The following is a 24,080-nucleotide window of genomic DNA, read 5'->3' on the forward strand; positions in this document are numbered from 1 at the left end:
CATAATCTAAATTTTGTTGAGGAGGCCCGCCTCCTACATAAAGATAAATAACCGCTCTATACTACAGTCCTTTCCGAAAATTGTAGCTAGAATAAAATTGCCTTCTCTGTCACACCCCCTGGACAGGAACCTGTCTCAAATTCCCGTCTGGGACATTCGACCAGCAAATGTCTCACAGTCTAGGGCACAGTACAATCATCGCAGAACGGTGGATTTTCACGGGACATCAAGAACTCATGAGTGAGTCTTGTAAGTATGTCCAATCCTCTATCTGCACATCATTTCCTGTCTCCTTGGCATATAGGGATATGACCAAGGAGACACCGATGACATAATACTGCCCATTTTTTTATTAATTAAAATACCCTCCCATTGGGACTGCCAATATATTGTAATTCTCTGATCTACTAGAGGATATAAATCCTGATATGGCATAGGCATCTTGTAGGTTCTCAGGAACTGACTGCCGACTTTGCAAGTTGGTCAGCTTTCTCATTCCCAACCACCCCAACATGGGAAGGCACTCAACAAAAATTTAATTCTTTCCCTCTTCTTTTTACTAAAAGCAGCCATTCCAATACAGGCAGTGGTTCCATTCTCAGCTTCAGCTACAACTGTTTTAAATTTAACAGCATATTTCCTTGCTGATCTTTAATCTATAGTAAATAAAGTTATTATATAAAACTATATGAGTACTATTCTACGTCGTTTATAACATAACTATAGTAATTGTTTACAATCATGCGATGGTTGAAATTCAAGCCAAACGGATGTTGCTGTTATTCAATTCGGTTGTACTTTAGCAAAAAGCACAGGGTCCCCCAAGTCCAGGAACGTAACAACCCTTATTCGTATTATTTCACATGAGAAAAATATGTTTAAATCATGCGAGCTCTCCAGGAACGTAACCTTCACGTTAATTGAGAGGTGACTGTACCTTCCTCTTTGATTGGTGATGATGTCACCCAAAAGAGGGCTTCTGCTACTCATATCTCCCAGAACAACAAAGGGACGTGGTAACTATTGAATAAGGGAATTATACTCTTGTGGGCTGGGGCACATATTGCTAATCATGGTCTCCTGCACAACTATATATACTGGAGACACATCTGATATGAGCAGCCTTAATTATTCCCATTTAGCTCTTAATCCCTGACAGTTCCACTGGCAAAAATTAATGAACTCTACATACTTTTCTTTAGAGGATGTTATATTGGAGCCTCTTAATGAGTAGGTTTTACAATTTATGGACCTGTCTTAAATTACAGAAAAATTTATTGCTATAGTTTTAGAGTTCAAAAGTGATGTCTACATGTCCTCCAGTGGACTCCAAGCAATACTTAAAAATAAACAATACAAATGATAAAACTTTTAAAATTTGTAAATGTTGTATGAAAATGACAAATCTGATTACCTTAATTTAGACATATCATCTTGTGGAGAGAGCAAATCAAAGAGTTCTTCATTGTATAATTCAAGAAACGATACCCTCATAGTGAACTCCAACTTCTGTAAACGAAGTTCATCGAACAGATGATTGACACATCGTGGGATGATTCCTGCCAATGGATCCTGACAAAATATTTGTTTGGATTAATACAAAATAATGTCTTGCATATAACTGCTTACCATACAATATGTTAACTCAAAATTCTTAAATACAGTGGTACCTCATTTGTTGAATGTTTCATGTCGAACTTTCGGTTTTTCAAATGAAATTTTCAAGAAAATTTTTTACCATTTGCAATATATAGTTAAATGATAACCATATTCAACAAAATAAATAAAAGTATAATGCATTTAATATAAAATTTAATTTTCCATATAACATTTAGCATAAAAGATGTATAAAATCGTACGTAACCGCGGTGACGTCACACCCCACTGACTTGAGACTGAATGAGGGAGCTTGATATGTTGAGGAGAGGAGAAGAGAGTTAAAATATTACAGTATGTATGTAAAAGCAATTACAATTTACATAAAAAAGGGAATTTCCCAATAAATTTAATGTAATGATAGAATATGAAAACAATCAAAAGCAATACAGAAAGAGAGAGAGAGAGAGAAAAAAAAAAGTCTTAATTGAGCCAGTGTTCGGTGCGCTGAGTGAATGGTCTATTGAACAATATTAACAAAACAGCATATGAAAGAACAAAGCTTTTCACAATAAAATTTAGCATAAACAATTAACAAAATCATTCGTAATTGCAGGGATACACAGCTAACTTGAGGTAGAGGGAAGGGGCATTTATATTTTTAAGGAATTAAGAATGAATCATTTTTAGTTATCGTGTGTTGTGGTATTGTTGAGGAGAGAAGAGACAGTAAAATCTCAAATCTTTACTATATGTACACAAAAGCAGTACCAATTCACATAAAAAATTAAATAATAAATTTAACAATGATAAAACATGAAAACAATCAGATGCAATAGTATATATATATATATATATATATATATATATATATATATATATATATATATACTATATACTATATATATATATATTATATATATATATATATATATATATATATATATATATATATATATATATATATATATATATATATAAAAGCAAGCATCAGTGTTCAGTGTGGAGAGAGAGAGAGAGAGAGAGAGAGAGAGAGAGAGAGAGAGTAAGAGAGAGAGAGAAGATAGAGAGAGAGAGATGAGAGAATGACGAGAGAGAGAGAAGAGAGAGAGAGAGAGAGAGCTCTGCTTCCCACTGACTTATCAGCTGGGTTGGGATGATATTCACCCATTTCTTTCACTTACACTTGATCTGCCCAAATCACTTTTATTTTTGTTACGGTAAAATACCTATCTACGATTTTTTACTACTGTAAAAGTAAATAAGCTCTGTAATAAACAAACTGACACCGCTTTCAACTTCTGCAAGCCTTCAATTCTTGGTTTAAACAGCTTACTTGTGAAAAGTTATTTTATCTCTTTCCTTACCTTGCATTCTTGACTTATTACTTATTTGTTTGCAAAATCCTCATGTTTGTTTTTAGTCTTCCGTTTGGAAACAGTAAGTTGATGTATTGTGGCACAATTAATTTCTTTCATGCACTTAAGACCCAAGTGTAAACACGCTGATTACTCTCTCTCTCTCTGACACACACTATCGATTCCTTGATTATCCTTGCCCCTAATATGTGAATTAAATTGATTTTGTTATCAACCTTTGCCTAATGCAACCAATTCGGTTTCCTCACAGGGTTCCCGTCCCTCCTCCCTCCATCAACCCCCAGCCCACCCTTGTGCCATTTTCACCAGTTTGTAAATTGTACACAGAAAAAATAACATTTAAAAAATTTTACTTCATATAACAATGTTTCATTACTTTGCACTCTTAATTTAACTTTTGAACACATTAATAATAGAAAAAATGTGAAAAGGGGAACTTTTTGGGTTGGCCGGAATGAATTATCCTGATTCCCTTTATTTCTTATGGGGATATTTGTTTCATATTTCGAACAAATCGTACTTCGAACAGCCTTCTGGAACGGATTAAGTTTGAAGTCTGAGGTACCACTGTATGCATCACAAAACATTCTAACACAAATGAAATACATAAAAATTATTCTTGACATATACGCACTAACTACATACTACTTATAACTGAAACAATGATTAAGAAAAATTTTCTTTCAAATTTATGGTTAACCCTCTTACGCCGGAGCCCTAAAAATCAAAACGTCTCCCGTATGCTGGGCCTGGTTTGGAGTGAGCGCGGAAGTGGAAAAAATAATTTTTTCAAAAAATTACAGCGCGCGTCCTTTTGAAGATTAGTTCATTTTTGGCTCCTTTTTTTGTCATTGCCTGAAGTTTAGAATGCAACCATCAGAAATGAAAAATAATATCATTATCATATGTAAATAATGCGATATATGGTAGCGAAAAAAAAAATTCATACATAATTGTATTCAAATCACGCTGTGCAGAAAACGGTCAAAGCTAACCAGTTACTTTTTTTGCGTTGTATTGTACACTAAATTGCGATCATTTTGATATATAATACATTGTAAAACAATAAAAGCAACACCGGAAAAATATTATCACAAAATGATGTACGAATTCGTAACGCGCGGACGCAAAAAAATATTTTTTTCAAAAATTCACCGTAATTCTAAATAATGTTCTAGAGACTTCCAATTTGTTTCAAAATTAAGACAAATGATTGAATATTACGATACTGTAAGAGTTTTAGATTAGAATTGCAGATTTCGACCATTTCGGACGAGTTAAATTTGACCGAATGTCGAAATTTTAATATATATATTTTTTCATATGCACATATTTTGAAGATGGAAAAAGCTACAACCTTCAATTATTTTTTATTGTATTCTTCATGAATTTGCGCACATTTTGATATATGAAACTCTATAAAAAGGCTAATATGAAAAGGAGCAAATATTAGGATAATGCCATGTACGTATTTCGGAGACTTGCGGCCGCGAATCGGCGCGCGGAGTGAAGGTAAATATATTTTTCAAAAATTCACCATAAATCACAATATTGTTTTAGAGACTTCAAATTTGTTTCAAAATGAAGAAAATGACGGAATATTACTAGGCCGTAAGAGTTTTAGCTTACAATTGCGTTTTTCAACTATTTCGGTAGAGTCAAATTTGACCGAACGTGGTTTTTTTTCTATTTATCGTGATTTATATGCAAATATTTCGAAAAAAGAGAAAAGCTACAACCTTTAATCATTTTTAGTTGTATTCTACATGAAATTGCGCACATTTTCATATATAAAACTTTATGTAACAGCTAATTTTAAATGGTGCAAACATTTCGACAATCGCACAAAAAAATTCTGATTTTTTCGGAAGAGTTACCGCGCGAACGTATTTTTTTTTTTTTTCATAAATTCACCATAAATCGAAATATTGTGCTAGAGACTTCCAAGTCGTTGCAAAAATGAAGGTAAATGATTGAATATTACTAGAATATAAGAGTTTTAGCTTACAATTGCGTTTTTTCGACCATTTTGGTAGAGTCAAAGCTGACCGAAAGTTGAAATTTTTGCACTTAACGTTATTTATATGAAAATATTTCAAAACTGATAAAAGCTACAACCATGGGTTGTTTTTTGTTGTATTGTGCATGAAATTGCGCACATTTCCATATATAAAACTTTATGTAACGGCAAATTTAAAAGGGTGCAAACATTAGGACAATCGCACGAAAAAATTTATCGGAAGAGTTATCGCACGAACGTGAGGAAAAAGTTTTTCATAAATTCACCATAAATCGAAATATTGTGCTAGAGACGTCCAATTTGTTGCAAAATGAAGGCAAATGATTGAATATTACTATAATATAAGAATTTTAGCTTACAATTGCGTTTCTCGACCATTTCTGTAGAGTCAAAGTTGACCGAAGGTTGAAATTTTTGCACTTATCGTTATTTATATGAAAATATTTCAAAATTGATAAAAGCTACAATCATGAGTATTTTTTAGTTGTATTGTGCATGAAATTGCGCACATTTTCATATATAATACTTCATGTAAAGGATAATTTAAAATGGTGCAATAATTATGTCAAAGTGACGAAATAATTTCCGAGATGTGTCACTGATACTTTTTAGTGCGATAAGAAAGAAATTCGCGCTTGCGCGCCTGCGTAGCGATTGTAAACAAAACAACGCCTTGATCCGTGAACTCCCAGCATCCCCCAAGGCGCGTGATACAAAAGTTTTCGGCTGGTAGGCCTATAAGTATTTTTCCGCGAATTTTTAAAAAAACTTTTTTGAGCCGACGTATGATACGTCCAATCGGCATACGGGAGACATTTTGACTCGACGTTTAATACGTCCAATCGGCGTAAGAGGGTTAATATTAAATTCATGGACTATTCAGAATCATTCATTATTTTCTAATGCCATGTGCAAGATTTTAAAGATTTAATTTGCATTAAATGTAATCTATATGTGTCTGTTTATATATCGCAAACTGACCAGTACTGACATTATGTTGAGAAAATCAGCATGAAAGTAAAACAATTATAAAAACAGCCACATACTTCATCCCAAGAAGTATTATCTGCTGTTCTATCTCCTTCCATCGTGAAAGTCTTGCCTGTGCCAGTCTGTCCATAGGCAAATATTGTACAGTTGAACCCATTAAGCACTTCTTCGACTGAAGTCTTAGCAACTGCTTTATAGACATCTACCTGTAAAAGAAACCATACAATTAATCATCTGCTTAATCACACACAACAGTACAGATCAATTTTGCTTGTTTTATTAACCCACTTAATGAATAAAGCTAGGCCCTAATGTTAAGCACTAACCCCCCAGAAAACAGACAAATGAAGGCTAAAAGTATTAAGTAATTTAGGTTGGAAGACCACAAAAACACACACGTCCAAAGGCTGCTCACTGCTGTATCCAGTTTTTCAAGATGGCAATCACTAATATAAAATTGGTTCCATATACAGTGGTAGTAGCTATTCAAAATATATATAAACACAATTAAGAGACTGTGGATAACAGAAGCAAAAAACCCCACCAGTCCCTTTGAGAATTAATCTTATGAGTAACATCCTACATATAATAGCCAAACAAGTTTCTAATTGATACTTAAATGAAAGTACAATTAGCCGTTAAGGCTAAAGGGATATAAAAGATTTAATGCACACGAAGCACTTCAGCCAGTGTTTAGCATGACCCCATTAACAAACATGAACTTTCATGTTTTTTATGAAGCCATGCAAAACACTGGCTGAAGCTGTCAATAAAACACTGAACGAGTATAAATTTTTAGTCTCAACAAGCAAAAGTATGAGGTAAAGTACCCAGTAAATAATCTTTTAAAGTCTATTCAGTGCACATTTCATAACATTACACTTTACAAATGTAATAAAAGCAATATCTTCCATAAGATTAGACTGACAAAGGCAATGACTATGTCCTCACATAGTTAATTTTCAAAGGAAGGAAAATTATGCAAATGTGAGGATAATATTTCACTATTTCTAAAATAAAAAAGCAATGCAGTACCTGTTTGGAATCAGGACCAAACACTCTGTCAAAAGAAAAAGTCTTGGTAAACTTGTCCAGTGGTCGCTCTTTCACAGTGACTTCACGGTTGGTGCAATCAACACATGTATATGACTTGCTGTTCTTCTCTATGGAATTCAAAGGTCTGAAATGGAAATTTGCTCATTAAAGAAAAATACATACATCTTGAAATTCTGACCAAAAAAAAAGCCTAGCAGGACCACATTTGGGGTTCTTAAAACTGATACTTGCCAGTGGCCTGAAATAGGCTAATCTCCATTGTCCCAGGCCAAAGGTGGACTGCGCTACTTCCAACTTCATAGGCTGGGTATAAAATGTAGACCATGCAGTGATGTAAAAAACATTGATTTTTTTTTTAAACTGACATTCAGGAAAATTTAGCATTGGTAACCACACTTATGAGTGTAAAACTTTTAGAAACCAACAAAAACAATGTTTTTACAAGCATCTAATTATTAGAAACAATACACAAAATAATGCTGTTTATAATAATATAACTATTTTAAAAATTAAATTTTAAGGAGGCTACTTACATCCATTTCAGATTAACTCTGCCTCACCTTTGTCAATAACCTCCATTACTGAACATATACAATTAAATATAGATGTATAAACTGTTTGAAAATGAGTATACTATCATGTTGATAATTCAGTTATCAACCAGTTATAAAAAATCAAACTGTACAAGGCAGCACACAAATCCAATCTGCATGTGCAATGCACTACACAAAAGTATGCAAAATTTCCCTATATATACAAGCAAAAAAATAGACCACTGAAGAAAGCACACCCGTGCTTCCTTCATATGAGAACCAGTGCAGATCAATATCTAGGGTCAAACAAGACTGATAATGAGATATGACTGAAATCAACCATAGAATACAAAGTTCTTGGATAAAATGGAGGTCACCATGAATACTGTGTGACAGGGATTAGTGCATGGGTTCAAAGAAAGTTTTACGAAAGTGTAGTCAGACCAGCGATCTTTTATGGAGCCATAACATGGCTGATGGATAAACCTCAAGAATAGAAAATGGATATGGCAGAGATGGATGTGTGGAGTCACAAGAAAAGATGGGTTCAGCGATGAATTTTAAAATGATATTGTTAGAATACAATAAAGTTTTGTACATACTTACCCGGCAGATATATACTTAGCTTATGTCTCTGACGTCCGACAGAAATTCGAATTTCGCGGCACACGCTGCAGGTAGGTCAGGTGATCTACCCCCCTGCCGCTGGGTGGCAGGAATAGGAACCGTTCCCGTTCTAGAACCAGATTTTCTCTTCCACCTGTCTCCTGAGGGGAGGCTGGGTGGGCCATTCATCGTATATATCTGCCGGGTAAGTATGTACAAAACTTTATTGTATTCTAACAATATCATTTTTGTACATGCAACTTCCCCGGCAGATATATACTTAGCTGATTGACACCCTTGGTGGTGGGTAAGAGACAACTATTTACTGAATAGACAGGTAAACAACATACGTTGTAGGTAATAAATAAATAAAACCTTGGTTCCTACTTGTTCAGGCGGAAGGATTCCATGGCTAATGCCTAGGAATCTGCTTCGCCTCAAGAGCCTCAGCGAGGATGTGACCTATGGCTAAGAGTTCTTGTGGGTCTGTCGATGGGGTCTTATCCATTTACTCGACAGAGCCTCTTACATGACAATATGCCTATGTCTAGTGGCATAATTAAGGAGCACAACACCGATCCCGATCACCTGATCCTAACACGAGGGTTAGTGCTTAAGTTGAAAAGAGTTATCCCCAAACTCCTTTCAAACAACCCAAAGAAAAAACACGACGTTAACTAAAATTTAACTCACTAGTTAAGGATCAGTATCGGCTCCCTATTGTCGTATATTGCTACCTCTCTTGGTTCGAGGAAAGGAAGCAGTCTATAGGAAGCCTGTTCGTCTTCTACCTTGCGAAGAGATCTATGAAGACTTTCCGCAGGTTCTCAAAACTCTTTTCAATAAATGTTAGACATACGTTAACAGTTATTATCTTCGATCGAGAAGGTTCTCACGGACATGCAAAATCTTGCATCGAACCTTTAAGGATCGTTACGTTCCGTGTCTGTTCCCAAATAGGTTCTCTTTTGTTAACGCGAACAGGGGCGAAAAAAAGAGATTCTCGATGCTCTTTGCGATATGAGAGAGTCGTGGAATTGGCCTAAGTGATTAAAAAAAATCATTTCATCATTCCTTGTAAGCGACCCCTTTCCGATTAAATGGGTAACGAAATCAGGAACGAATCTTGCCGTTACCGAGCCTCCGAGAGGCTACTGGTTTGTTTGTATGGTGTTTTTACGTGACTTCCGAACCACGTCGAGAGTGAACTTCTATCACCAGAAATCCACATCTCTCACTCCTCAATGGAATGGCCGAGAACCGAACCCAGCGACCACCGAGGTGAGAAGCAAACACCAAACCAACCACTACTGGACTCTTAGGTTAATAACTCGCTAAAACAAACGAGAAAATATCTTGGATGGTACTTCTGGCGCATTGCGCCAGGCTGGCGCTTCTGGCGCAATTTGCGCCAGGCTGGCGCTTTCTGACGCTTTGCGCCAGGCTGGCGCTTCCTTCTAGTTCTTTTAAGGTTATGTGCCAGAACATCTGTGCCCTTATGGTACCCGACATCCTTCACGTGTTAATTCCGTTCTTAGTAGGAAAAAACTTTTATATACGTAGTATAGTCCATTCAGGGAAACAACTTCTGCCACTAAGAGAATGTTTCCCATCCGACTCACCCATCTTCTCTTGAGCAATATCCGATTCTAAAAAGGTTGTGTGCGTTTCTCGAAAGGATGAGAGAATTATATTATTTCGTGCTCTGCCGTATTAGACCTCCTTTATATACTGTCACATTGTGGTAAACAGCATTAATCTAGGAAACCTTTGTAAGGATACTAGGAATTCTGTAGTTAACCTCGGTATGCGCATAAGACTTGACCATACCGTAGTCTTAAAGTGAATTCTCTTCTACTACATTCATCTTCTCACTAAGCATGTACTCTAATAAGCCATGCTTTCGTAAGCATGAGAGCATCATATAATATAGAGTTCCGCTGCGTTAGAATCCTTTAATAATGTTACCTACGGTAAACAGCATTGAAAGGTTGTAATATATTTCTTATTGAAAGCTTCTTAGCAAAAGGCAGACAATATTTTATTTATGTTTGCTTAACTATCCCCTCAATCCGAGGCTAAAACCGCGATTGTAGGGGAGAGACACGGTTAGTTATTCCATCCCGCAGGAGAGAGACATGTAACCAACCACCCATGACCGACACCTACATGTTACTGCGTTGGTCTCTAAGGCGCGATAGCAGTCTCCGTTAGCCGTCTGGCCTTACTCTTCAGAGTTGCCAGCTACTCCATTAAATAAAGGAATCTTATAAAATTATTATCGAACTTCAGGAAGTTCTTATTAATGCATATTTAAGCGAAACAAGACTTCGATAAATCTAGAAGCTAAGTAGGTGTTGTCTTAACAATCCCTTTAAGCGTAGTCCTTCCTAGGAAATTCCTGGAAGGATACTGATAATTGAGTTGCTCTACAAAGAAGTAACTACGGTATGTGTGATTTGTCGTATCGTATTCTCATGCAGCAGATACTCTACTACCTTCTTTCCCTGCCGAGGCAGATAAAGGAAAAATTTTTACTGTCTTCGTTCTTTTCGTTAATAGAATGATAGAAAGAGTATATATATCTCCTTAAGGAAGGAAGTTAATCCAGGAACTCTTTAAATCTTCGTGATTTCCTCATAAATCGCGGAAGAGACAGAATTCCTGTTCGTCTGTAGGGTTTACGGAAGGAAGTAGATATTTCCAATCCGCCATCATACCCAAACGTCGATGAGATTCTTATAAGAAAAACTCCCAAAGCGCTTGCCTCTTCATAACGAGGGAAGAGCATGAATGAAGGAGTGTGTCCGCATTACTCACAGAGGAGCCTCGCGACTGACCTCTCTCTCTTAAGAAGATTTGGAATATTCTGGCGCCTGGCTCCTTGCGCCTAGCGCCTGGATAGTTCCGCGCGCCTGGAATGTTCCGCACGCTAGAAAGGAGACTCGCTCCTGGAACGTTCGCTTGTGTGGAAGGTCCCGTGCGCCCTGATAGTTCCGAGCGCCTACTAGACCCCTTTTAGAAAGAGCCTCTTGCCCGGAAACGTTCAATGGAAGGATCGTTCTGATTGCCACTGTACTATAAGGCTCCTTGCTCTAGCCGTCTGTTTTTCTGTTGCAATTTGCACCAGGCTGGCGCTTCGTCTCTTTGAAGGCGCCTTGCGCCAAGAAAAATTTTCTAGAACGCGGCTCGCGCTCAGTTGCTAGAACGCGGCTCGCGTTTGGTTGTAGGAACGCGGCTCGCGCTAGTCTGTTTTCTGGAACGCGGCTCGCTGCTGGCTGTTGGAACGTGGCTCACGCTAGCTTGCTGGAACGCGGCTTCCTAAGTTCCTGGCTGGCTCTTGCTCAGTGTTCTCTTAGTTTTCAGAGAACGCGCTAGATCATCAGAACATATACATTCTTCGTCTTTTCGGATGTAAGATGAAGACGCACTTTTTGTTTAAAGGATGCCTTTTCAATGGCTATCCGTTGGCAGTCTGGGACGCTCTACAGAACCTGCCGAGGGACGCCTGACCGGTGGGGATTCTCTGAAACCCCCTTACGGCTTTCGACATTCCTTCTCCCCTGGGCTTGGGAGCTTGAAAGAGGTCTAGGCCTGGGAGCGAGACAGAGCCGATCAGACGCACCCTCCACTGCAATGGGGAACACTAGTAATCACTTCTTACCTTTCAATAGCTCGCATTTTGAGCCACAATCCTTGTCTTCAAATTGCAATTATGAATTTGAAGTTTCTGCGAAGTAAGAAGGTGATGAGGATGCAACATACTAGTAACTGTTAATACTCTAATTGCTCGTTAGTACGAGTTTCTAAAAAACTTTTAAAAGAAACGTATCTAGTTACATGCTTTACTGACTCCCTAAAGTAGGAAGTCAGTATATTTCCTCAATCAATTCTAACACTTATTACACATATTAATGAATAAATAATATTTCCCTTTCTTGCAAACTATGTGAGTGTCTACCGAAAATTTCGGTAGTTACACGTCATATATTCTTCGAAATTTTCGAAGCCAAATTCATTAAAAAGTTAATAAAAGCGTATGCCGAACCAAAGACCCAGTACTTCCCTGCAAAAGACAGCCCAGAAGATCGATGGCGATGAAAAACGAAAATCAAGTCAGGAGGTAGCAACAACATATGTTGATACTACCGCGACAGAGAAAATCTGGTTCTAGAACGGGAACGGTTCCTATTCCTGCCACCCAGCGGCAGGGGGGTAGATCACCTGACCTACCTGCAGCGTGTGCCGCGAAATTCGAATTTCTGTCGGACGTCAGAGACATAAGCTAAGTATATATCTGCCGGGGAAGTTGCATGTACAAAAAGAACAGTTACTGTACGTGAAGTATCAAAGGAGGATAAGAATGATTACATTGGTTTGGCCATGTTATGCAGAGGTGGTGGTCAAGTTCAGATGGAAGGCTAGAATTGCAAATGACATGCAGGAGAAAGGTTTAAGAGAAGATAGAGAAGGTCGATAGGAAACTGCAACTCCATATAGTAATGGGTAAAGCTGAAGATAAGAGGATAAAGATGATGAAGAGGAACAGCAGTTGAGTTCAAAGGTTCCAAGTCTCCAATATCTTACAGTTCTTTGGAGAAATTCACAAGCCACAGATACACAGCATCAGTAGTATGAGTTACAGTGCACCTGCAATTACTAACCTAATACGTGAAAACTGACAGTAATGACTAGTTTAGCCAATAAAGTCCACCTTATAAAATTCTAGCAATATCATAGGATAACTTTAGGTATTCACAGCCTACCTGAGTTTTGAAAAATGCATAGCTTATGAGACTTGACACTAAAGCCAGCTGTGCACTATCAATAGAAAGTGTAATATGTGGTCATTTGATCCAAAATATTAGTGAGTTTATGCAGTTTCGAAAATATCAGATCTATAATATCCTAAGTCTAGGCAAAGTCCTACGATGTCAGCTAGACCTAATCAACAGGTTCCTACCAGTTAGAGACCCCAGAATATTTAACCCTCACAGTCTGGGCTAATATACGCTAATGCATGCACCCACGACCAGGCTAAATTTAAGGGTGGCCAATTAAAAAAAAATAAAAAAAATAAAAAATTAAAAAACTAATCAATGGAAAGAGGAAGATATGTATATTCACATGGTATAAAATTTTTTTTTTTTTAAATGTTTGTACCTTCCATGGGAAGTTAAGTGAATATTTCACACCCAGTGCAGGCCTCTTTTCCCTGTGACAGTTGTAAAAAATGATATTGTTAGAATACAATAAAGTTTTGTACATACTTACCCGGCAGATATATACTTAGCTTATGTCTCTGACGTCCGACAGAAATTCGAATTTCGCGGCACACGCTGCAGGTAGGTCAGGTGATCTACCCCCCTGCCGCTGGGTGGCAGGAATAGGAACTGTTCCTGTTCTAGAACCAGATTTTCTCTTCCACCTGTCTCCTGAGGGGAGGCTGGGTGGGCCATTCATCGTATATATCTGCCGGGTAAGTATGTACAAAACTTTATTGTATTCTAACAATATCATTTTTGTACATGCAACTTCCCCGGCAGATATATACTTAGCTGATTGACACCCTTGGTGGTGGGTAAGAGACAACTATTTACTGAATAGACAGGTAAACAACATACGTTGTAGGTAATAAATAAATAAAACCTTGGTTCCTACTTGTTCAGGCGGAAGATTCCATGGCTAATGCCTAGGAATCTGCTTCGCCTCAAGAGCCTCAGCGAGGATGTGACCTATGGCTAAGAGTTCTTGTGGGTCTGTCGATGGGGTCTTATCCATTTACTCGACAGAGCCTCTTACATGACAATATGCCTATGCCTAGTGGCATAATTAAGGAGCACAACACCGATCCCGATCACCTGATCCTAACACGAGGGTTAGTGCTTAAGTTGAAAAGAGTTATCCCCAAACTCCTTTCAAACACCCAAAGAAAAAACACGACGTTAACTAAAATTTAACTCACTAGTTAAGGATCAGTATCGGTCCCTATCCCAGCAATGTATCCGCAGACAGTATCAACCAAGAGAGAAGGATCTCTCGTAGGTTATCTTGACATCCTTCGGATATGGGAAGTCAACACAGAGGTGCATCTCCCGTATGTGACAGCTAATATGTCCTTATGACATATTGTTAAGGAAAGAACAAGAATACCGAAAAGCTCGCACTTCATGCGCTTTTAATTCTCAGCTGTTTGAAGGAATCATCAATGCACTTGTCAAGTGCTTAGGAGATCACATTGTCTCAAAGAAGGCCAGGGCATTCTTTGATATAGATCTCTTCTGGGTGAAGCCTGGAGCCTGGCTAGCGCCTCGCGCCTGGCTGGAGCCTTGCGCCTGAATGGCGCCTAGAGCCTGGCTGGAGCCTTGCGCCTGGATGGCGCCTCGCGCCTGGCTGGCGCCTCGCGCCTGATTGGCTCCTCCCTCCTGGCTAGCGCCTCGCGCCTGGCTGGAGCCTTGCGTCTGGCTGGCGCCTTGCGCCTGGAGCTTGGCAGAAGACTTCATGATTACTGTCTATGAGTCTGCATGCCTCAAGAGTTTCAGCGAGGTAGGGACCTATGACTGACAAACCCTTCTGGATCATGTCAATGGGGGCTAGCCCGCTTACACGACAGAGCCTTCTCGGATCGTGCCAATGGGGGCTGACCCACTTACATGGCAGAGCCTTACCTGTATCATATCAATGGGGGTGGGGACTAGGCCCTCTTACATGACAGAGCTTTAGGTTTCTCTTTACTGGAAGGAGCCTTGCGCCTGGATGGATCCTCAATCCTGACTGGAGCCTACCCTTGAAGGAGCCTGGCACCTGGATGGCGCCTGGCTGGCTTCTAGAGCCTGCTGGCTCCTAGAGCCTGGCTGGCTCCTAGAGCCTGGCTGGCGCCTCGCGCCTGGCTTGGCTCCTCCACACTTGCTGGAGCTTCGAGCTTGGAAGAGTCTCTAGGCTGTCTGGCGATGTCCACATCGGACACTCTTATATCTGTCCGATTGTTCGCCTCTGGCGCATTTGCGCAGGTTGGAGGCCCGCTCCTTCTCAGTATCCGACCATGACAGAGTTCCTTGGAACTGTCCGCCTCTGGCGTTTTTCGCCTGTATTGGCATTTGGCGCTTGGCTGGCGCTACATTGTCCACATAGTTTATCAGGAGACTGGAGAAGGGTGGAAGAAATTCTTCCCCTTTGAGCTTTTGGCCCCTGGCAAGGGGAGGTGATTTTAGTCAGCTACACCCAGTAGACGACAGGATATCTAACAATACGAGAGAGAAGAGTCTTCCTCCGAGGAGGATCCTTCGTGAACACTTCTTTTGCTAACGAGATCTCTTCTTACATGTTGATGAGGTTCCTCGTTGCAGAATCTTCCCTATCCTTGCCCGAAGGAAGGAAGGAGTCTGGAAGTCGAAGGAGAGACTGAGCTGAAATTGGGCGGAACCCTGATTTCTAGCTCTTATTGTATTCTTCTGAATACCTTCTGGGAAGCATTTTGAGCCCTCATCGCACCCCGAAGACTCTGTAGGCAAACGTTTAAACCATCTCTTCTTCTGTAGATGAAAATGTAAGTACCCTGCCTGGGCAACTAAACTTCTATCTGAAAGCGTTGCGTCAGGAATAGAGGGATTTAGTTCTTTTTGCCAGACATACTATGCTGGCAAGAACCCATTGCCGAGTCTCCATTGAATCTGATGCGAGATTCCAATGCACAAAAAATTCACTTGTCTTCTTGGTCGTTTAGGGCTAAAGAGAAACAAAGAATTCCTTCATAAACTTCCTCAAAGAAGTTTGATGAGGAGCAGTTCCATTTTGTCGGAACACGGAATCTGTGGCCACAAAAAAAAATTCCATTCGAAGTACTACATGATATCCTACTCTTGTCGTATTGCGGTATCGTATAGATCCCGAAGATCTTAATCCTCTGTTATCTCTAATTCCCCTTGTAGAGACAGAGTATAGCCTTTTACTGCGTTCTTTGATAGCAGATATATACATAGGTGATTCTTCCTCTGAAAGTGAAGAAAAAACCTCGCTATGTGGTTCACAGAGGTATCGGAAGAGACAGTTTCCTCATTCCATCTAGCACGATATGCAGCAATTCTGTCTTAGCCATGACTATTGTCATTTACCTTGAAAAATCCTCTCATTCATGTCCACTTCTGGTCAGTCTGCACGTGGAAAGACTCAGAGTGGAGAGGTTTTTCAGGTCTATTTATAATAGATTCTGATAGAATATCCAGATACTCTTGGAAAAGCCTTACGAAACATGCTGTGAGAAGAACGTGACTTCTGTGAATCCAACCTCTCTAAGGCCAAAATGAGGCATTCATCCTCTCTTCCTTTGACGCCCATTTATCTTAATATCTGTTAAGAATTTATAACTAGGGGAAAAAAGACTAAAGTTTATTCCCCTTCTTTAAATTAAAGATGTCGTATATTGCTACCTCTCTTGGTTTGAGGAAAGGAAGCAGTCTATAGGAAGCCTGTTCCTATAGACTGCCTTGCGAAGAGATCTATGAAGACTTTCCGCAGGTTCTCAAAACTCTTTTCAATAAATGTTAGACATACGTTAACAGTTATTATCTTCGATCGAGAAGGTTCTCACGGACATGCAAAATCTTGCATCGAACCTTTAAGGATCGTTACGTTCCGTGTCTGTTCCCAAATAGGTTCTCTTTTGTTAACGCGAACAGGGGCGAAAAAAGAGATTCTCGATGCTCTTTGCGATATGAGAGAGTCGTGGAATTGGCCTAAGTGATTAAAAAAAAATCATTTCATCATTCCTTGTAAGCGACCCCTTTCCGATTAAATGGGTAACGAAATCAGGAACGAATCTTGCCGTTACCGAGCCTCCGAGAGGCTACTGGTTTGTTTGTATGGTGTTTTTACGTGACTTCCGAACCACGTCGAGAGTGAACTTCTATCACCAGAAATCCACATCTCTCACTCCTCAATGGAATGGCCGAGAACCGAACCCGCGACCACCGAGGTGAGAAGCAAACACCAAACCAACCACTACTGGACTCTTAGGTTAATAACTCGCTAAAACGAGAAAATATCTTGGATGGTACTTCTGGCGCATTGCGCCAGGCTGGCGCTTCTGACGCTTTGCGCCAGGCTGGCGCTTCCTTCTAGTTTCTTTTAATGGTATGTGCCAGAACATCTGTGCCCTTATGGTACCCGACATCCTTCACGTGTTAATTCCGTTCTTAGTAGGAAAAAACTTTTATATACGTAGTATAGTCCATTCAGGGAAACAACTTCTGCCACTAAGAGAATGTTTCCCATCCGACTCACCCATCTTCTCTTGAGCAATATCCGATTCTAAAAAGGTTGTGTGCGTTTCTCGAAAGGATGAGAGAATTATATTATTTCGTGCTCTGCCGTATTAGACTCCTTTTATAATACTGTCACATTGTGGTAAACAGCATTAATCTAGGAAACCTTTGTAAGGATACTAGGAATTCTGTAGTTAACCTCTGGTATGCGCATAAGACTTGACCATACCGTAGTCTTAAAGTGAATTCTCTTCTACTACATTCATCCTTCTCACTAAGCATGTACTCTAATAAGCCATGCTTTCGTAAGCATGAGAGCATCATATAATATAGAGTTCCGCTGCGTTAGAATCCTTTAATAATGTTACCTACGGTAAACAGCATTGAAAGGTTGTAATATATTTCTTATTGAAAGCTTCTTAGCAAAAGGCAGACAATATTTTATTTATGTTTGCTTAACTATCCCCTCAATCCGAGGCTAAAACCGCGATTGTAGGGGAGAGACACGGTTAGTTATTCCATCCCGCAGGAGAGAGACATGTAACCAAACACTCATGACCGACACCTACATGTTACTGCGTTGGTCTCTATTACTCTCTAAGGCGCGATAGCAGTCTCCGTTAGCCGTCTGGCCTTACTCTTCCAGAGTTGCCAGCTACTCCATTAAATAAAGGAATCTTATAAAATTATCGAACTTCAAGAAGTTCTTATTAATGCATATTTAAGCGAAACAAGACTTCGATAAATCTAGAAGCTAAGTAGGTGTTGTCTTAAACAATCCCTTTAAGCGTAGTCCTTCCTAGGAAATTCCTGGAAGGATACTGATAATTGAGTTGCTCTACAAAGAAGTAACTACGGTATGTGTGATTTGCCGTATCGTATTCTCATACAGCAGATACTCAACTACCTTCTTTCCCTGCCGAGGCAGATAAAGGAAAAATTTTACTGTCTTCGTTCTTTTCGTTAATAGAATGATAGAAAGAGTATATATATCTCCTTAAGGAAGGAAGTTAATCCAGGAACTCTTTAAATCTTCGTGATTTCCTCATAAATCGCGGAAGAGACAGAATTCCTGTTCGTCTGTAGGGTTTACGGAAGGAAGTAGATATTTCCTATCCGCCAAACGTCGATGAGATTCTTATAAGAAAAACTCCCAAAGCGCTTGCCTCTTCATAACGAGGGGAGAGAAGGCCAATGAGCTGAAGGAGTGTGTCCGCATTACTCACAGAGGAGCCTCGCGACTGACCTCTCTCTCTTAAGAAGATTTGGAATATTCTGGCGCCTGGCTCCTTGCGCCTAGCGCCTGGATAGTTCCGCGCGCCTGGAATGTTTCCGCACGCTAGAAAGGAGACTCGCTCCTGGAACGTTCGCTTGTGTGGAAGGTCCCGTGCGCCCTGATAGTTCCGAGCGCCTACTAGACCCCTTTTAGAAAGAGCCTCTTGCCCGGAAACGTTCAATGGAAGGATCGTTCTGATTGCCACTGTACTATAAGGCTCCTTGCTCTAGCCATCTGTTTTTTCTGTTGCAATTTGCGCCAGGCTGGCGCTTCGTCTCTTTGAAGGCGCCTTGCGCCAAGAAAAAATTTTCTAGAACGCGGCTCCCCCCCCCCGCGCTCAGTTGCTAGAACGCGGCTCGCGTTTGGTTGTAGGAACGCGGCTCGCGCTAGTCTGTTTTCTGGAACGCGGCTCGCTGCTGGCTGTTGGAACGTGGCTCACGCTAGCTTGCTGGAACGCGGCTTCCTAAGTTCCTGGCTGGCTCTTGCTCAGTGTTCTCTTAGTTTTCAGAGAACGCGCTAGATCATCAAAACATATACATTCTTCGTCTTTTCAGATGTAAGATGAAGAGACGCACTTTTTTAAGGATGCCTTTTCAATGGCTATCCTTGGCAGTCTGGGACGCTCTACAGAACCTGCCGAGGGGACGCCTGACCGGTGGGGATTCTCTGAAACCCCCTTACGGCTTTCGACATTCCTTCTCCCCTGGGCTTGGGAGCTTGAAAGAGGTCTAGGCCTGGGAGCGAGACAGAGCCGATCAGACGCACCCTCCACTGCAATGGGGAACACTAGTAATCACTTCTTACCTTTCAATAGCTCGCATTTTGAGCCACAATCCTTGTCTTCAAATTGCAATTATGAATTTGAAGTTTCTGCGAAGTAAGAAGGTGATGAGGATGCAACACTACTAGTACTGTTAATACTCTAATTGCTCGTTAGTACGAGTTTCTAAAAAACTTTTAAAAGAAACGTATCTAGTTACATGCTTTACTGACTCCCTAAAGTAGGAAGTCAGTATATTTCCTCAATCAATTCTAACACTTATTACACATATTAATGAATAAATATGTTATTGTTATGATACAATAAAGTTTGTTCATACTTACCTGGCAGATATATATATAGCTGTATTCTCCGACGTCCGACAGAATTTCAAAACTCCCGGCACACGCAGTGGGCGGCCAGGTGGTTAGTACCCATTCCCGCCGCTGGGAGGCGGATATCAGGAATCATTCCCATTTTCTATTCAGATTTTTCATACCACTGTCCCCTGAGGGGAGGTGGGTGGGTACTTTAATTATATATATCTGCCAGGTAAGTATGAACAAACTTTATTGTATCATAACAATAACATTTTGTTCATGAAACTTACCTGTCAGATATATATATAGCTGAATCCCACCATTGGAGGTGGGAAGGGACAGAATAGAAGGATTTAGGAAACACCTCAAGTGCAGATGATTGACATCTTGATTCCTTACCTGTTAGCATAGCTGACTTCTTGATTACTGTCACCGAAGTCTGCTTTTGCTTTACTAGAGTTACCAACAAGGTAGTGACCTGTGTAGTTGGTGCGCTCTGATGATCTGTCAACAGGGGCGTGACCACAATGTGACTAGACCATATTGACCATACTGTGAGGGCAACGAAGCTAAAACCACCACCTGACCTAACCTATCGAAGTTAGTCCCATAACTTCTAGGCTAACGAAAGGGAAAGCGCCTCAAGCGACCAACCCTTCAAAGTTAAAAGCACACCTATCCCTTTTCTATAGGATAGGATTCGTGCTGCTTCCTGCCTCCAATAATATTTCTACGGATATGTATGGTCCTAGCGACTCGCAGATCTCATATTCCGTCTTCACATCCCGTCGGGGAGTTTGTGAAGCGAACACAGAGTTGCTTCGCTCAACGTGGCACTCAGGATATTACTGAGTGTCATGCTCTGTTGAAATGCTTCCGAGGCCGCGCCCTCACCCTCGTGAGCATTTACTTTAAAAGGTTTCAAATCTTTGTTCAAACATGACGAATGAGCCTCTTAGAAAGACTCCTTAAAAATAACGCCAGGGCGTTCTTTCGACATGGGCAAGTCCGGTCTTTTACGGAACACCGCAGATTGTCCGAATGACCTTTGACTTTCTTTAGTTTTATCAAGATAAAACTTGAGAGCCCGACAGGGCACAGGACTCTCTGTGGCTCTTGCCCAATAATTTGTGCCATCCCCTTGATCTCAGGCCTCTGGGCAAGGGTTAGACGGGTTTTCGTTCTTAGCAAGAACGGAAGGCTTAGAGGACACCGAATTATGTCCTCTAAAGCCAAAACCTCTGATGATGGCTAAAACCTCACTAACCTCAATGCCGTAGCTAGAAGTGGTTTAGAAAATTAGCCTTTCTGGTCACGTATTAAGTTTACAGAAAGGAGAGGTCGAAATGCTTTGACATCAAGAACTTCAGACTACGTCTAAGCTCATCAAGATTTCCGCAGACCTCAAAGATCGTGAAGGGCTTTGTTGTTTGACAGATCCGAATCTCTGAGCCTAGAGGCCGTCAACACATATTTCCGTATTCTACAATCGTTGGGACTGTTAGCTTATCCCATAATTCAGACGGAAAGGGAAGACGGTAAAGTAATTCACAGAGGTGGAGGTGTAGGAGCAGTCATTCTTCCTGCACTATCTCCAGAAGCGGCCCACTCCGATTGGTACACTGCAAAATATGCAGCACTGCTTTGCTTTGGCAATGAGAACTTGTAATTAATCTTGAAGATCCTCTCGCTTCTCGACAGTCTGAACGCATCCAGACTCAGAGCGGAGAGGTTTTAGGTACCTCTCGAAGTGAGGCTGTTAGAGTAGACCGATTCTCTCGGGAAGGGTCCTTGGAAAATGCCCTCTGAAGGACGTGACCTCTGTGAATCCAGCCTCTCGAAGGCCAACATGGGGCGATCAGCGTCTTTCTCGCTCCCTCTGACGCCAGCGATTATCTTATCAGCTTTCCTAAGCTTTTGAATAGGGGAAAAGAGACTAACATACTATCCCCATTCCATACTATATGATTGCGTCTATTGCTACCGCTCTCGGATCGAGAATAAGGGAGCAACGTAGAGGAAGCTCTTCGTCTTCAATATTGCGAAGAAATCTACGAAAGGACGTCTCCAACGTCTCCACAACTCTCGACATACTTCTAAGCGAGGATTACTCAGACGTCAGTAGTTGCTGCCGCCGATCGGAGAGAGAAGATCCGCACGGACGTGCAATAGTGTAACGAACCTCTTGAGGATCGTTACGTTTCCGTGCCTATGTCGATAACCATCTCTCTCTTCTGGGATATGAGAGAGCTGCGAAATTATCTGAGATGATTTGGACCAATCGACCAAAAACTCACTCTTCGAGGAACTGGAGAGCCAACCAAATTGCTTCCAATTCTCTTAGATTATGTGCCAGGACCTCTGTACCTCTGTCGGTATGCCTGGCACCCTCTCGGTATCACCTGAGGTGATCGTCAACCCACAAATGAGAGATGTTTAGAAATTATTTCTAGATCTTTGATGTTATTTCAGTCCTCCTGCAGGAAAAACTGTAGAGGTCTGAATTGCAGTTCTATTCAGGGAACAAAGCTTCTCCAGCGAGGAAATGGTCCCCAGCAGACTCATCCATTCCCTCACTAAGCATGCTTCCTTCCTAATAAGGCTGCGCTTTGCATAAGCAGGAGAGCATTATTATAGTGCTATGCCGCGGTAAACTCGTACAGAATTCTGTTACAGTGCGGTAAGCAGCGCTGAACAGTCTAAGAGATATCTCTGTTGAAAATTTCTTAGCAAATAGGAAGTCGTGTTTATTCATGATTACTAGAAATCCCCTCAACCCGAGGCGAAAGTCATGATTGTAGGGTAGAGATATGGTTCGTCAATCAATCCCGCGGGAGAGAGAGACGTAACCGACAGAGCTTAACAGCGAGCTACCTGATACTGAGTTGGTGACACTGTGACAGTCACAGGCAGCAGCAGCAGCTTATGTTCACCTTCTCGCAGTCTTATGCGAGTTGCCAGCTATTCTATTCATCTAAGGAATAGATTTTACATTATTTGAACAGAAACTCTCAAGTTGGCATATTTAAGCGAAACAAAATTCGCTAAATACAGAAGCTGATTTTGTGTTGTCGTAACATTACGCTTAATTAACCAAATGTTAAATCGGAAACTCCTGGAAAGTTGCCTGGAGTACCGATTAAATATACTGCGTCATCCACAATGACAGCAACCTCTCGTCTCGCACTATTCTGCCTGAGTTTACCAGCTACTCTCTTCTACGAAGGAATAGGTTTGTTACTATATCGATAAGGAAATTCTCAAGCAGGCATATTTAAGCGAAACATATTCGCTAGATGCCGACGCTGAGTTAGTGTTGTTTGTAACAATACCTTTAGCGTTGTCCTTACAGCGGAAACTCCTGGAAGTTTGCAGGAAGGACGGGGGGATTAATACATTTACAATAACCGTCTTTTCGGTTGCCATCTGTAGAGGTAACCATGATATGCGTATATGACTTGAACCCTACATTAGTAATATGACGCAAAGATAAAATACGTAAGTATTGTAGTCACTTGAACATAAAATTCTCTCTAATGAATGAGAGCTCTCTCGAATTTTTGTTAATGAGAGCTTATCCGCTTAAGCGATAAAATGTTATGAAGATCTTTGTCAATGAGAACTAACCCATTTACATGACAGAAAGTAATCCAGGAATTCGAGCATATAGTTTTCCCGATTCCCGCAGAAATCGAGGAAGGGCAAGATTCCTAATCAGAGACTGGGCTTACGACAGGAAGGACCTTAATGTTCCCCTTCGGCAGCGCAATCCGAAAGCAGACGAGGCGTTTTATGACACCGAAATCTGCTTACAGTTTTTCCTGGAATTCATCAAGTGATGGATTCTATTGAACGCTCCCTTCGTAGAAAGCGAAGTCGATACATCTTGACGAGACCAAACTCCTTCCTCTACTTCGACGACGCCCATCTTGAAGAGCGTTCTTGCAGGAATCTGCCGAACGTCTTGATGCGTAGGACGCCTATCGTTCTGAAGAACGTCCTGGCCAGTGCTCTACCGAGCGTCATGACGTGTAGGATCCGAGCGTCTTCAAAGCGTCCCGCTGCGGCCTGGCCGAGCGTCCTCGCTACGTTCCTGCGAGCGTCTCGCTAGCGTCCTGGCGGAGCGTCTCGCTAGCGTCCTGGCGAGCGTCCTCGCTAGCGTCCTGGCGAGCGTCCTCGCTAGCGTCCTGGCGAGCGTCCAGATGTGTAAGACATCGAGCGTCTTCCAAAAAGCTTCTCAATTTTTGTTTATGACGTCGAGCGTCTTCCAGAGCGTCCTGATGA

The 24,080-nt window shown here is 40.8% G+C and overlaps 1 protein-coding gene across 1 annotated transcript in view; it reads right to left on the reverse strand.

The window, feature by feature from the left end:
• LOC135203591 (kinesin-like protein KIF11) overlaps window positions 1-24,080 on the reverse strand; it is a 152,368-nt gene that overhangs the window by 114,050 nt on the left and 14,238 nt on the right. Inside the window, exons 2-4 of the mRNA XM_064233376.1 lie at window positions 7,021-7,165; window positions 6,042-6,191; window positions 1,415-1,572 (exon numbers count right to left, since the gene is read on the reverse strand). Coding sequence (XP_064089446.1) covers window positions 1,415-1,572; window positions 6,042-6,191; window positions 7,021-7,165 — 453 coding nt within the window. The remainder of the gene's footprint in view (window positions 1-1,414; window positions 1,573-6,041; window positions 6,192-7,020; window positions 7,166-24,080) is intronic.

This window comes from Macrobrachium nipponense, chromosome 36, assembly GCF_015104395.2.
Source record: "Macrobrachium nipponense isolate FS-2020 chromosome 36, ASM1510439v2, whole genome shotgun sequence".
Lineage (NCBI taxonomy): Eukaryota > Metazoa > Arthropoda > Malacostraca > Decapoda > Palaemonidae > Macrobrachium > Macrobrachium nipponense.